The 12,160-nt window shown below is 39.4% G+C and overlaps 1 protein-coding gene across 1 annotated transcript in view; it reads left to right on the top strand.

Annotated features, from left to right (window-relative positions):
- Window positions 1-12,160, top strand: part of bmpr2b (bone morphogenetic protein receptor, type II b (serine/threonine kinase)) — a 97,946-nt gene that overhangs the window by 80,846 nt on the left and 4,940 nt on the right. The window contains exons 8-12 of the mRNA XM_055215365.2: window positions 3,613-3,773; window positions 4,797-4,944; window positions 6,187-6,323; window positions 7,754-7,926; window positions 8,189-9,501. Coding sequence (XP_055071340.2) covers window positions 3,613-3,773; window positions 4,797-4,944; window positions 6,187-6,323; window positions 7,754-7,926; window positions 8,189-9,501 — 1,932 coding nt within the window. The remainder of the gene's footprint in view (window positions 1-3,612; window positions 3,774-4,796; window positions 4,945-6,186; window positions 6,324-7,753; window positions 7,927-8,188; window positions 9,502-12,160) is intronic.

The following is a 12,160-nucleotide window of genomic DNA, read 5'->3' as shown; positions in this document are numbered from 1 at the left end:
TGTTTTTTGAGGAAAACTTTCCAGGATCTCTCTCATTTTAATGGACTTTAATGGACACCAACACGTAACAGCTTCAATGCAGTTTAAACTTGCAGTTTTAACGGAGTTTCAAAGGACTCTAAATGATCCCAAACGAGGTATAAGGGTCTTATCTAGCGAAAGGATTGTCATTTTTGACAAGAAAAATAAAAAATATGCACTTTTAAACCACAACTTTTCGTCTATCTCCGGTCCTGTGACGCACCAGCGCGACCTCACGTAATTCCGTAATGCCGTGGAAAGGTCACGTGTTACATATATGAAACGCACATTTGCGGACCATTTTAAACAATAAACTGACACAAATACACTAATAAGTATCATTTCACATACAACAATGTTGGAACGGTCCTCTTCCAACACACTTGTAAACACTGGGGCGTAGTTTTGCATACGTCCTCTGTGAGCTCTTGACACGATGACGTATTGCGTGAGGTCACGCTGGTGCGTCACATGACCGGAGATAGACGAGAAGTTGTGGTTTAAAAGTGCATATTTTTTATTTTTCTTGTCAAAAATGACAATCGTCATTTCTTTCTTTTTTCAATCGAGAAGAAATTATGTTTTTTGAGGAAAACATTCCAGAAATTTTTTTCATTTTAATGGGCTTTAATGGACCCCAACACTTAATAGTTTTAATGCAGTTTAAAATTGCAGTTTCAAATGACTCTAAACGAACCCAAACGAGGCATAAGGGTCTTATATAGCGAAATTAATGTCATTTTTGACAAGAAAAATAAAACATATGCACTTTTAAGCCACAACTTCTCTTCTTCCTCCGGCTGTTTGACGCACCAGCACGACCTCACGTAATTGCGTAATGATGTTGAAAGGTCACGTGTTACATATATGAAATGCACATTTGCGGACCCTTTTAAACAATTAACTGACACAAAGACATTAATTAGTATCAATCGATATACAACAATGTGGGAACGGTCCTCTTTCTCCACACTTGTAAACACTGGGGCATGTTTTGCATACGTCATCCGTGACCTCTTGACATGATGACGTATTGCGTGAGGTCGTGCTGGGGCGAGAAGTTGTTGTTTAAAAGTGCATATTTTTTATTAAAATGACAATCGTTTCGCTGGATGGGACCCTTGTGCCTCGTTTGGGATCGTTTGGAGTCCCCCGAAACTCCGCTGAAACTGCAATTTTAAACTGCATTAAAACTGATATGTATTGGGGTCCATTAAAGTCCATTAAAATGAGAAAAAGCCTGGAATGTTTTCCTCAAAAAACATAATTTCTTCTCGACTGAACAAAGAAAGACATCAACATTTTGGATGACATGGTGGTGAGTAAATTATCTGGATTTTTTAAAGAAAATTGACTAATCCTTAAAGTTTAAACTAAGTTTTTTAAATGTTTTAAGGCTGATGTTTTGTTTGTTCTGGGTGTGATGGGCATGTAATTTAGGAAGAGTCTTTTGAGAAAAAATCATACACTCTTTTAGTGCAACAACTCACTGTACAGACACACAAAACAGTTTTCTATCCACAACCAGACCTTCAAATAAACAGCACTACATTTTAGATCAGTGGTCTCCAAAACCCCTCTTGAGGGGTGCAAGATGGTTCCGGGGCGGCCTCTATTTTATAAAATACATTAATTAATCATAAATTGTGTGTAATCAAACCTATATAAGAACCATCCAACAGAGAGTTTAATTTATGTCATGAATTATTTTTATTTTTTTGGGGGGGCCTGCAAAAAGTTTGAGAACCACTGTTTTAGGTGGTGTCTTTCTGTGAGTTTGATCGGCATATACTTTAGTAGAAATCTGGTGGGAGACATAAATCATAACATGCCCTCTTTACAGTTTTGCTGCATTAGTAGTCCAATACAAGACTTTCAAGATGTTAAAACACTCGCTATTCAAAAAGCCGTTTGACCTTTGGTGTCTAATTCAAAATCTTATTTTTAAACAAAAAACAAGCTATTGCCTTCCGGCTGTCGTGCAGATTATGAATGATGCCTTGTTTGGCAGAAGTCTGACTGGTGTATCATTTAGTGGAAGTGACGGACATCAATCATAACATGCCTTGGAGACGCATCAATCTGTTCATAGGATATATGACTGCAATTTTAAAAAGTCACATTGAAGAGAAATTGAACTCAGTATGTTTCATATAAAGAGGGTCGAATACAAGGGCAAGGTGAACGAGTATTTTCGTCAATTTCAGTATCTAAATTGAGAATCAAGATGTAAATTTGGCTTCCTCTGGATTGGTAGGAACACTTCGTACTTACAGCTGCTTTATTGCGGTGTCCGTATCCCAGCTAGAAGGTGCTTCTTACCACACAGGTTAAAAAAAGCTTTGAAAATCCACCCCGAACAACATGAGCTTGTATTGAGCTGCTAGTGGACCGGTGCACTGTGTCTGGACTAAGCCATCATCTCTGGGCGTCTTTGACCTGAACATCTGGGTCAGAGTGTTTTCTGTATTGTGAATCAGTCAATATATCGTACTGTTTAAAGTGATAGTTCACCCAAAAATGAATTTTCTCATCCTCATGTTGTTCTAAACCTGTATGAATTTTTTTTCTGATGAACACAAAAGATATTTTGATAAATGATGGTAGCACACAGCTGATTGTAACCATTGACTTCCATAGTAGGAAAAACAAAAACGATGGAATTCAGTGGGTACCGTCAACTGTGTGATTACCATCATTTATCAAAATATTTTCTTCATCATTTATCACAATTCTTCCAAAATATATGTTTTCATACTATGGAAGTCAATAGTAACGGCAGCTGCGTGCTTACCATTATTTATCAAAATATCTTCTTTTGTGTTCATCAAAAAGGTTTAGAACAACATGAGGATGGAAATAAATGACAGAAATTTCATTTTGAAGTGAACTATCACTTTAACAGCACATTGACATAAAGCTTGGCATTGAAGAGCTTCTTGAATCAAATGTTATAGTAGATGAACAGTTTGAAATATGCAAGGTATCCGAAACATCCTTTAAACAAACATGGGGTTTTAAAACGGCATTAAAACAACATGCTTCAAGATCAAGAGGGTTTAATTGAGACTTTGGCTCCTTGGATGGTCCTTAAAGGGCCAGCACGCTGAGCAAAACACAGCTAATTTGTGCTTCTTTCTCATCGTGTTTCTGCATGCTGGAACGCCGCCAGAGATCCGCAGACAATCTGCGACTCATCAGACCTCGGTTCATTTCCATCTTAACTGTCTCTGGCCCTGCCCTCGTTAAAAACCGATCCCAGAACAGCCGACCACCGGCTCTCCACGTTTTCCTTCATTAAACGCTGATCTCGGTACAGGTGCAGTTGAGATTGCTCTGCCGCTGCCCTCATTACTGGCTGAACTTTAGAGCCAGACAGTCAGCAGCACGCACAGGGGAAGGGGGAGGACTGGGTGAAAAAGGCTTTCATTCTGAAACCATTACTCACATCATGTGCTTCTGTGAGTGCCCTCTGGTGGTTATGTTGTGCTAGTGGCTTGTCAGTGCTGGTGTTACTGTGACTTGCAGCAAACCTGTTTGAGATTTGATGTGTTATTAGCCACAAAACTCAATAAGTACTTTCCTTTCCAGATTTATATAAACCTGCCGTGTCACACCGGGATCTGAACAGTCGCAATGTTCTGGTGAAGAACGATGGAACGTGTGTGATCAGTGATTTTGGCCTGTCCATGAAGCTGACTGGAAATCGTCTCGTACGGCCTGGTGAAGAAGAGAACACTGCCATCAGTGAGGTCAGCCTATATGCACTTTACATTTAAACATACAATTGTTTATTAGGGCATATTAGGTTCATGTTTTAAAGGATTAGTCAATTTTCTTAAAAACAAATCCAGGTAATTTAATCACCACCATGTCATGCAAAATGTTGATGTCTTTCTTTTTTCAATCGAGAAGAAATTATGTTTTTTGAGGAAAACATTCCAGAAATTTTTTTCATTTTAATGGACTTTAATGGACCCCAACACTTAATAGTTTTAATGCAGTTTAAAATTGCAGTTTCAAATGACTCTAAACGAACCCAAACGAGGCATAAGGGTCTTATATAGCGAAATTAATGTCATTTTTGACAAGAAAAATAAAAAATATGCACTTTTAAGCCACAACTTCTCTTCTTCCTCCGGCTGTTTGACGCGTAAGCACGACCTCACGTAATTGCGTAATGATGTTGAAAGGTCACGTGTTACATATATGAAACGCACATTTGCGGACCATTTTAAACAATTAACTGACACAAAGACATTAATTAGTATCATTCGATATACAACAACGTAGGAATGGTCCTTTTTCTCCACACTTGTAAACACTGGGGCATAGTTTTGCATACGTCATCCGTGACCTCTTGACGTCATGACGTATTACTTGAGGTCGCATTGGCGCATCAGACACCCGGAGGAAGAAGAGAAGTTGTGGTTTAAAAGTGCATATTTTTGATTTTTCTTGCCAAAAATGACAATGGTTTTGCTAGATAACACCCTTATGCCTCGTTTGGGATCGTTTAGAGTCCTTTGAAACTGCAATTTTAAACTGCATTAAAACTGTTTAAGTGTTGGGGTCTATTAAAGTCCATTAAAATGACAAAAATCCTGGAATGTTTTTTCTAAAAAAAGAAAGACATTATGGATGACATGGTGGTGAATAAATTATCTGGATTTTTTTTTAAAGATAATTGACTAATCCTTTAAGAGTAAACACAGTTTTCAAATTTTCCCACAGTTGCACTTCTCCCCTCACACATTCTCTTTTTTATTGTCTAGGTGGGCACTATCCGCTACATGGCCCCAGAAGTGCTGGAGGGAGCGGTGAACCTCCGGGACTGCGAGTCGGCTTTGAAACAGGTGGACATGTACGCCATCGGACTCATCTACTGGGAAACCTTCATGCGATGCACTGACCTTTTTCCAGGTAAAAACCAGAGAGCAGGATTTAGCACACAGACAATAGTCAGGATGCAAAGGTAGACAGATATGCATAAACTGAAATTTATTTCTAGGAAAAAACATGAATATGTCAACATATACTTTTTTCTTCCATTATGAAACTTAAAGTGTATTGTAAAAAACAAATGGTAAAAATGTTTCTGAAATGGATGACATGCGGAATAATGAAAAGGAAAGCAGCCAATAAAAGCCCAGAATTAATTGGAACTCCTTCGGTACTGTTTAAAAGTGATATCTCAAGAAGCTCTTTAATACACATGGATGTGAAAATATAGCAGTTTTGATTTATTTAGGATTTTGAGTTTACTATTATTGTACAATGTGGAAAAATGTATAAATATTGAGTTAACCCTAAAACTTTGACGATATATAATATATATTCTTATTACACGGCTCGTTGGAATGCTTGATTCTGATTGGCAACTTGCAACATTTGCAGGTATGTTATTCCCAGATAACAGCTGCTCAAAACTAAAAATGCTACTAATTATTTTGTCAGGTGCAGTTTATTATTACACAAAATTAAATAGAAATATGTCTTTTAACAACATATACAACATTATGTTTACAAATGATTAAACAAAATAGTGTGTTTGGACATTTGAACGTCTTGTCTTTTCTTAAAATCGAAAATAAACTGGGGTTTCCTTGCAGAAGGCCTGCATTTGTTAAGAATGAGTTAATAAAATATTTCAAATCAATATTTAATGTTCCTTACCTTACTAATGAGGTAAATAGCCATGTAATACAAGTATAAACTGATCATAATACAAGATCACACTAGCGGGGCTTATTTCTGCGATAACAACCGGTTGCCTGAACATTATCCCTTACATTATATGAAAACATGCAGAAGTTGACAAAGGGTGTCTTTCACAATAGAATGGAACAGATTATAGAGCCCTTAAGACACATTTTCAACATCAAGTTAAACTGTCTGTACCTTCACATCATAAAAAAGGGTTTATGCACCAATTAGTTGAGTAGAGAGGCCGACGAATTTTTATTTCTTTATCTTTAAGCTACAATGCTGTAAGTACCCTGCTGTGTCAACTAGACAGCAACAAAGACTCCATTTTATTCTGTTCATTACAGTATATTAAAGGAATACGAGCGTGCCACATCTCCTGCATGAATTCATTATTTCAGTAATTCTGCAGAGGGTGTGAAGGCCTTGTGAGACTGACTTTCATTTTATTTTTTCCAGGGGAAACAGTGCCAGAATACCAGATGGCTTTCCAAACCGAGGCTGGGAATCACCCGTCCTTTGAGGACATGCAGGTGTTGGTGTCCAGAGAGAAACAGAGGCCGAAGTTCCCAGAGGCCTGGAAGGAGAACAGTCTGGTGAGACACTTAATAGATCACAGTGCGATGTGTTTGTCACAGATTACTGCAGCAAAGTCAGCTAAACTCTTTTCCAGCCCTGTATTTACTTACGTTTAACTCTCAAATGTCATGCGGCAAGCTGCCCAGATCTCATAAAAGTGGAATAAGCCCTCTTACATTTTATATCCTTTGCACTCCCTGTTTTTCTTATAGTTGGTCTGTGTTTTCTAATATAATGTAAAATGTTCGGTTTCATGAGGGATGTAAACGTGTTAAATTTATTTCACTATTTTCTCTCTTTTCTCAACCACTTTTTTCTGGTTACTATTACATGTACATAGGGTTAAAACATTTAAAACATTCTAGACCAAATTATCACTTTTCAGAGTGTTACTCAGCTTTCTATAAGAATGAAGTCTCAAATGATATCTCTTTAATACCTCAGTTATTTGTCCTAGACATCAGTAAGATTAAATGAAGAGAAAATGAAAACTTGCTTAAAGGGACATTTCACTTTTTAAAAAAATATGCAAATTTTCCAGCTCCCTAGAGTTAAACATTTGATTCTTACCATTTTAAAATCCATTCAGCTGATCTCCAGGTCTAGCGCTAGCACTTTTAGCATAGCTTAATCCTTTGAATCTGATTAGACCATTAGCATTGCGCTAAAAAATAACCAAAGAGTTTCGATATTTTTCCTATTTGCTAATTTGCAAATGGTCTAATCAGATTCAATGGATTGTGGTAAGCTATGCTAAAAGTGCTAGCGCCAGACCCAGAGATCAGATGAATGGATTTTAAAACGGTAAGAATCAAATGTTTAACTCTAGGGCAGCTCGAAAATGAGCATAGTTTCAAAAAAAGTGGAATGTCCCATTAAAGGAAAAGACCACCATTGTATGGCGGTCTATATTGTATGGCGGAAGAACACTTAGTTTGCAGCACTTTGATCTTAAAAATAAGATAATTTTATTAATAAAGTACAAAATTAGTGCATGAAATAGAGAACTTTAAGTACACCATGGAAGTGTACTTCTTTTTCACCTGGGCTCCTGCCCAAACCGTCTAATTGATGTCATCAGAGAATTATCGCCACAAGAGGGCGGAAGTACATTTATAGATTTTTATTGAAGTTTATAAAAATAATAATAACTAACACAGATAAATTGTTTATAATAAACACTACAAAATTACATAAAAAAATAAGAATTGTCTGTTTTGATTTCAGTTTTGTTATTGCTACAAATATACCCAAACGACTTATGACTGGTTTTGTGGTCCAGGGTTAGGAATGATATGTGCAGAACTTTAAGAGGTGTGCTATTGCTGTTTCAAAGCAACATCATGATTTTTATCTGGTGAACAATATTATAACAGAAAAGAGGAACCTAAAGTGAATGTTAAAATCGAGTTCACATTCACTTTCTCTCGCTGTCTGTGTATTTTAGGCTGTGCGCTCTCTGAAGGAGACTATGGAGGACTGTTGGGATCAGGATGCAGAGGCTCGTCTGACCGCGCAGTGTGCAGAAGAGCGTATTGCAGAACTGCTGCTGATCTGGGAGCGAAACAAACCCGTCAGTCCAACCATCAATCCCATGAGCACTGCACTGCAGAACGAGAGGTCTGACTAGCTTATAGCTTCTTCAGGCTCGGCTTTTGAATAAATGAGGCGCACGTGTTTTTGTTAATGTACATTCATTATTGTTTTTGACTGGGCATTTTGTCTTTGTCTTCTGTCTGCCTACCAGTCTTGTCTGTATATCTCGATCGATCGATCAGCTTTGAGCTATTTTTCAATAGTGATGGCAAAACATTGTTTGTAATTTAAATAAGTTTACCGTCTCTTATCCGTTTTGACACCTGTTCTTTCTATGTTCTTGCAGAAACCTCACCCACAGTCGCCGAGCTCCCAAAATGGGTTCTTATTCAGATTACTCTTCATCCTCATACATCGAGGATCACGAGGGCATGGTGAAGAACCCACCAGGCGATGTCTCTACATCTGGCACCTCCTCTGTGGGTGGATCGGGTGTGAGTGGAATCAGCAGTGGCGTTCCGGTCCCAGGAGAGAAGAACAGAAACTCTATAAACTATGAGAGGCAGCAGGCTCAGGCCCAAGCTCGGCTGCCCAGCCCAGAAACCAGCGGTGCGAGTCTGTCCACCACGACCACCACGACAGGCCTCACGCCAAGCACGATCATGACCACCATTTCCGAATCAGGCCACTCTGAGGACACAGGAGCTGGGGGAAGTGTACCAGTGTGCCTTCAGCTCACAGAGGAAGACCTGGAGACCACCAAACTGGACCCCAAGGAGGTAGACAAGAACCTGAAAGAAAGCTCAGATGAGAACCTGATGGAGCATTCGCAGAAGCAGTTCAGTGCTCCTGATCCGCTCAGTTCGGGCAGTTCCAGCCTTTTGTACCCATTGATCAAACTCGCCGCGGAAGTGACCGGAGGGTCCGGGGCAGGCAGTCAAGCGGATTTCGGGGCGATGGGCGATGCTCCCGCAGCCATGTTCCCCCTGCCCAAACAGCAGAACCTCCCTAAGCGTCCCACCAGCCTGCCTCTCAATACCAAAAACCCCAGTAGGGAGTCTTCGTTGACACGGTTGAAGTTCGGCAAGCACAAGTCCAACCTGAAGCAGGTGGAGACGGGCGTAGCGAAGATGAACACGGTCGTGGCTGCGGAGCCACACTTGGTCACCGTCACCAACAACGGACCCAGCGTCCGTAGCGGCGTGGGGGTCGTCGTCGTTAACGGATACGGAGGGGGCAGTGGCGCAGGCTCCTCTGAGGAATTTGGGAATACTAACCCAGCTGGGCCGCAGGGTGACGGTGGAGCCTCTCTGCTTCAGAGTCAGCTGAGCGGTGAAGACAGTCGGCTTAACATCAACATTAACTCCAGCCCAGATGAACACGAACCTCTGCTAAGGAGAGAGCAGCCTGCGGCACGAGACCATTCCGGCCGCACCAATTCGAATAACAACAACAGCAACATCCGTACAACTGCCTCCGCCACGATGGGTTGTGATCGTGCGTTACCTCCTGGAGATGGGCAGATGGAGACGTTAGTCTGCCCTACTGCAGCGCCGGACGGACGGGACGGGGTTCCACGGAGACAGCCTAAACCCAGGAGACCCGAGCGGCCAAACTCACTGGATCTGTCAACCAGCTCCCAGGATTCTTCTGTTATGGGTAAGATCTTACCCTTTTACATTTTTAGGCTCTGAAGTCACTTATTCTGTTTCAAACTCATTGAGACGTCTACCTAGACAGAACAGCATCACACAATAAAAGCTCTATCAGCACAAATACTGTAGGGAGAAATATTACGCCACTTTTACATTTCATGGTGCCTTAGAAGGGATGCCGTCATAATCAGAACATCTCACTACTCAAAACTACTCTTATGTAAGAGATCATATATAGGCAGAAATAAGCCCCACAGTGTGATCAGGACCTGACGTTAAGCGAGGGTCTTGTAAAGTGTACCTCTAAAACAGTATTTGGATCAGCCCTACTTTGGTGTGATAGTAAGGACTAAAGAGGCTTATTTCAGGATAACATCTGGTTGCCTGTACATGATCCCACTTATTACTTGGCTATTTACCTCATAAGTAAGGTAAGGAACATAAAATATTGATTTAAAATATTTTATTTGCTCATTTATAATGAATCCAGACCTTCTGCGAGGAAAACCCGTTTATTTTAAGATAAGAGAAGACATTCAAATGTCATAAACACACTATTTGGTTTAATCATTTGTAAATATAATGCCATATACAGTACTGTTCAAAAGTCTTAGGCCGCCATCACCAGCTTTGTTGTTTTAGCAAAGTTTTAATGTCCATTCATATTTATTTTTCACTCTTTTTTTAAGATTCAAACAGAAAATACAGGAAATGTGACGAGATTAGGAGCATCAAAGTTTTATTTTAGTCTTTGACATGGCCGTACTCAGTCAATATTAAAGATATCCAGGTTATATTTTCATTACATTATGTAGGATGATTTTATGTAGAAAATTACAAAAATTACTTTAGCTTGGTTTTAACATACTGGGTCACATTTTTGCATGGTACATTTTATACAAAGCGACATTAAAGGGACATTTCACTTTTTTTAAATATGCTAATTTTCCAGCTCCCCTAGGGTTAAACATTTGATTCTTACTGTTTTGAAATCTAATCAGCTGATCTCTGGGTCTGGCGCTAGCACTTTTAGCATACTGCCGTCCAATGCGAAAGCGCAGTAACTACACGCTTGGTCAAAATGGAGTTAAGGCTTGAAACGAGCTTTATGACATCTGTTCTGTCTTATGACAAAGTCTCTTAGTTAAATTTTGTCCCGTTTCAGAGAAATGAGGGTGTCAAAATTGCAGTAACTACAAAATCCATGCTAATACCAAGGCAAACCGCAGTAAGTGACGTTACTGCGTTCTGGCTTTGTTTCCCTGGCTTTGACACCGCAGATACTGCTGTTTTCCCCGATCGTAACACACAACAACAAACCAACCATGGCACAATGCCGCGTCCAATTGATGGTTGAAATCGCGTTAAAACGCAAATAAACAAATACGGGTAAGGAAGATAGCAAGATAATAACTCATACATAGGCAAATTACAGCTTTATAAGTAGTTAACTAGCCAGCTGCTAGCAAGTTTTGACCTACCTGTGCTCGTCCATTGAAGGCAATATCCTCCGACAATAATGATATAATCCGATTCAGTCGCATTGGTGTTTGTTGATTCGAACATCTCTCCACTTTTTAGGCAGCTAATCCAATTGTATTGACAGGGGTTACTCCTTTGTTTGATAAGGGTCTGGTAAAGTTATATTGTTAGGCAAAGTTAACGGCGCCCAGTCAACCTGACGAGCGCAGCCGGGGCCGGCAGAAAGCACGCTAGGTGAAAAAGTACACTTCCATAATAAGTGCTCTTTTTCCACGAACTAATTTTGTAGGCTACTTAATATTAAAACATTTTGTTTAGTACTTCTTAAGCTATAATCTTAAGAATATCTAAGTTTACATAACTGTGCTACTTTGAGACAACATGAAAATTAACTAAAATGGGCATACTGTTAGTTACAATAATGTCTTTGGGACAAACATGTTTTTCTATTTTTAACTTGTGTTAATTTTTAACTACTGTTTTTAAAGCAAACCTCGTATAATGTAAATTAATAAATAAAAATTAATAAAATGAGTAAAATACTCTTTGTGGTAAAAGGAGCATTTTTAGCATTCACAACATGCAAACATCAATAAAACTATTACAGTTATTAAAAACAATCAAAATGTATTAAGAAGCATGAGAAAAAGTTGAGTGAACACATTTAGTTCGTAGATACTGCACTCTGCTATTGCAATAGTGCTTTAGTTGTTAAAGGTGCAATAGTGCTTTAGTTGTTAAAGGTCATCCAAAGGCAGAGTGCAGTATCTGCATTTTGAGAGTCAAGGGTCACATCGGTGGTCATGTTTTTTTTTCTATAAAAATTTCTTCCTAACAAGGCATTACATGAATGCATTACCACTAATCTACCCACAACATGTTTGGCTGGCTAGTGTAAAAACTTTAAAGCCATTTTTCTCAGTTTCAGTGTTTGCGTAGATACTGCACTCTGCCTTTGGAGGGCAGCATAGCTTAGCACAATCCATTGAATCTGATTAGACCATTAGCGTTTTTTCCGCGCTCAGCGCTGAGCACCGAGAGTTGAAAAATGTTCAACTTTGGAAGAAAAGCTCCGTTCGTCAATGTCAGTTCTCACGCGGCCATCCAATCACAGTGGACGAGGGGCGGGACAAGTATCACAGCAACCAACCGTCTCACAGCTGATGTATCAGAGCTACCAA

The sequence above is a fragment of the Misgurnus anguillicaudatus genome, chromosome 17 (assembly GCF_027580225.2).
Source record: "Misgurnus anguillicaudatus chromosome 17, ASM2758022v2, whole genome shotgun sequence".
Lineage (NCBI taxonomy): Eukaryota > Metazoa > Chordata > Actinopteri > Cypriniformes > Cobitidae > Misgurnus > Misgurnus anguillicaudatus.
The sequence above is the reverse complement of the archived record's forward strand: the minus strand, read 5'-3'. Positions and strand labels throughout refer to the sequence as shown.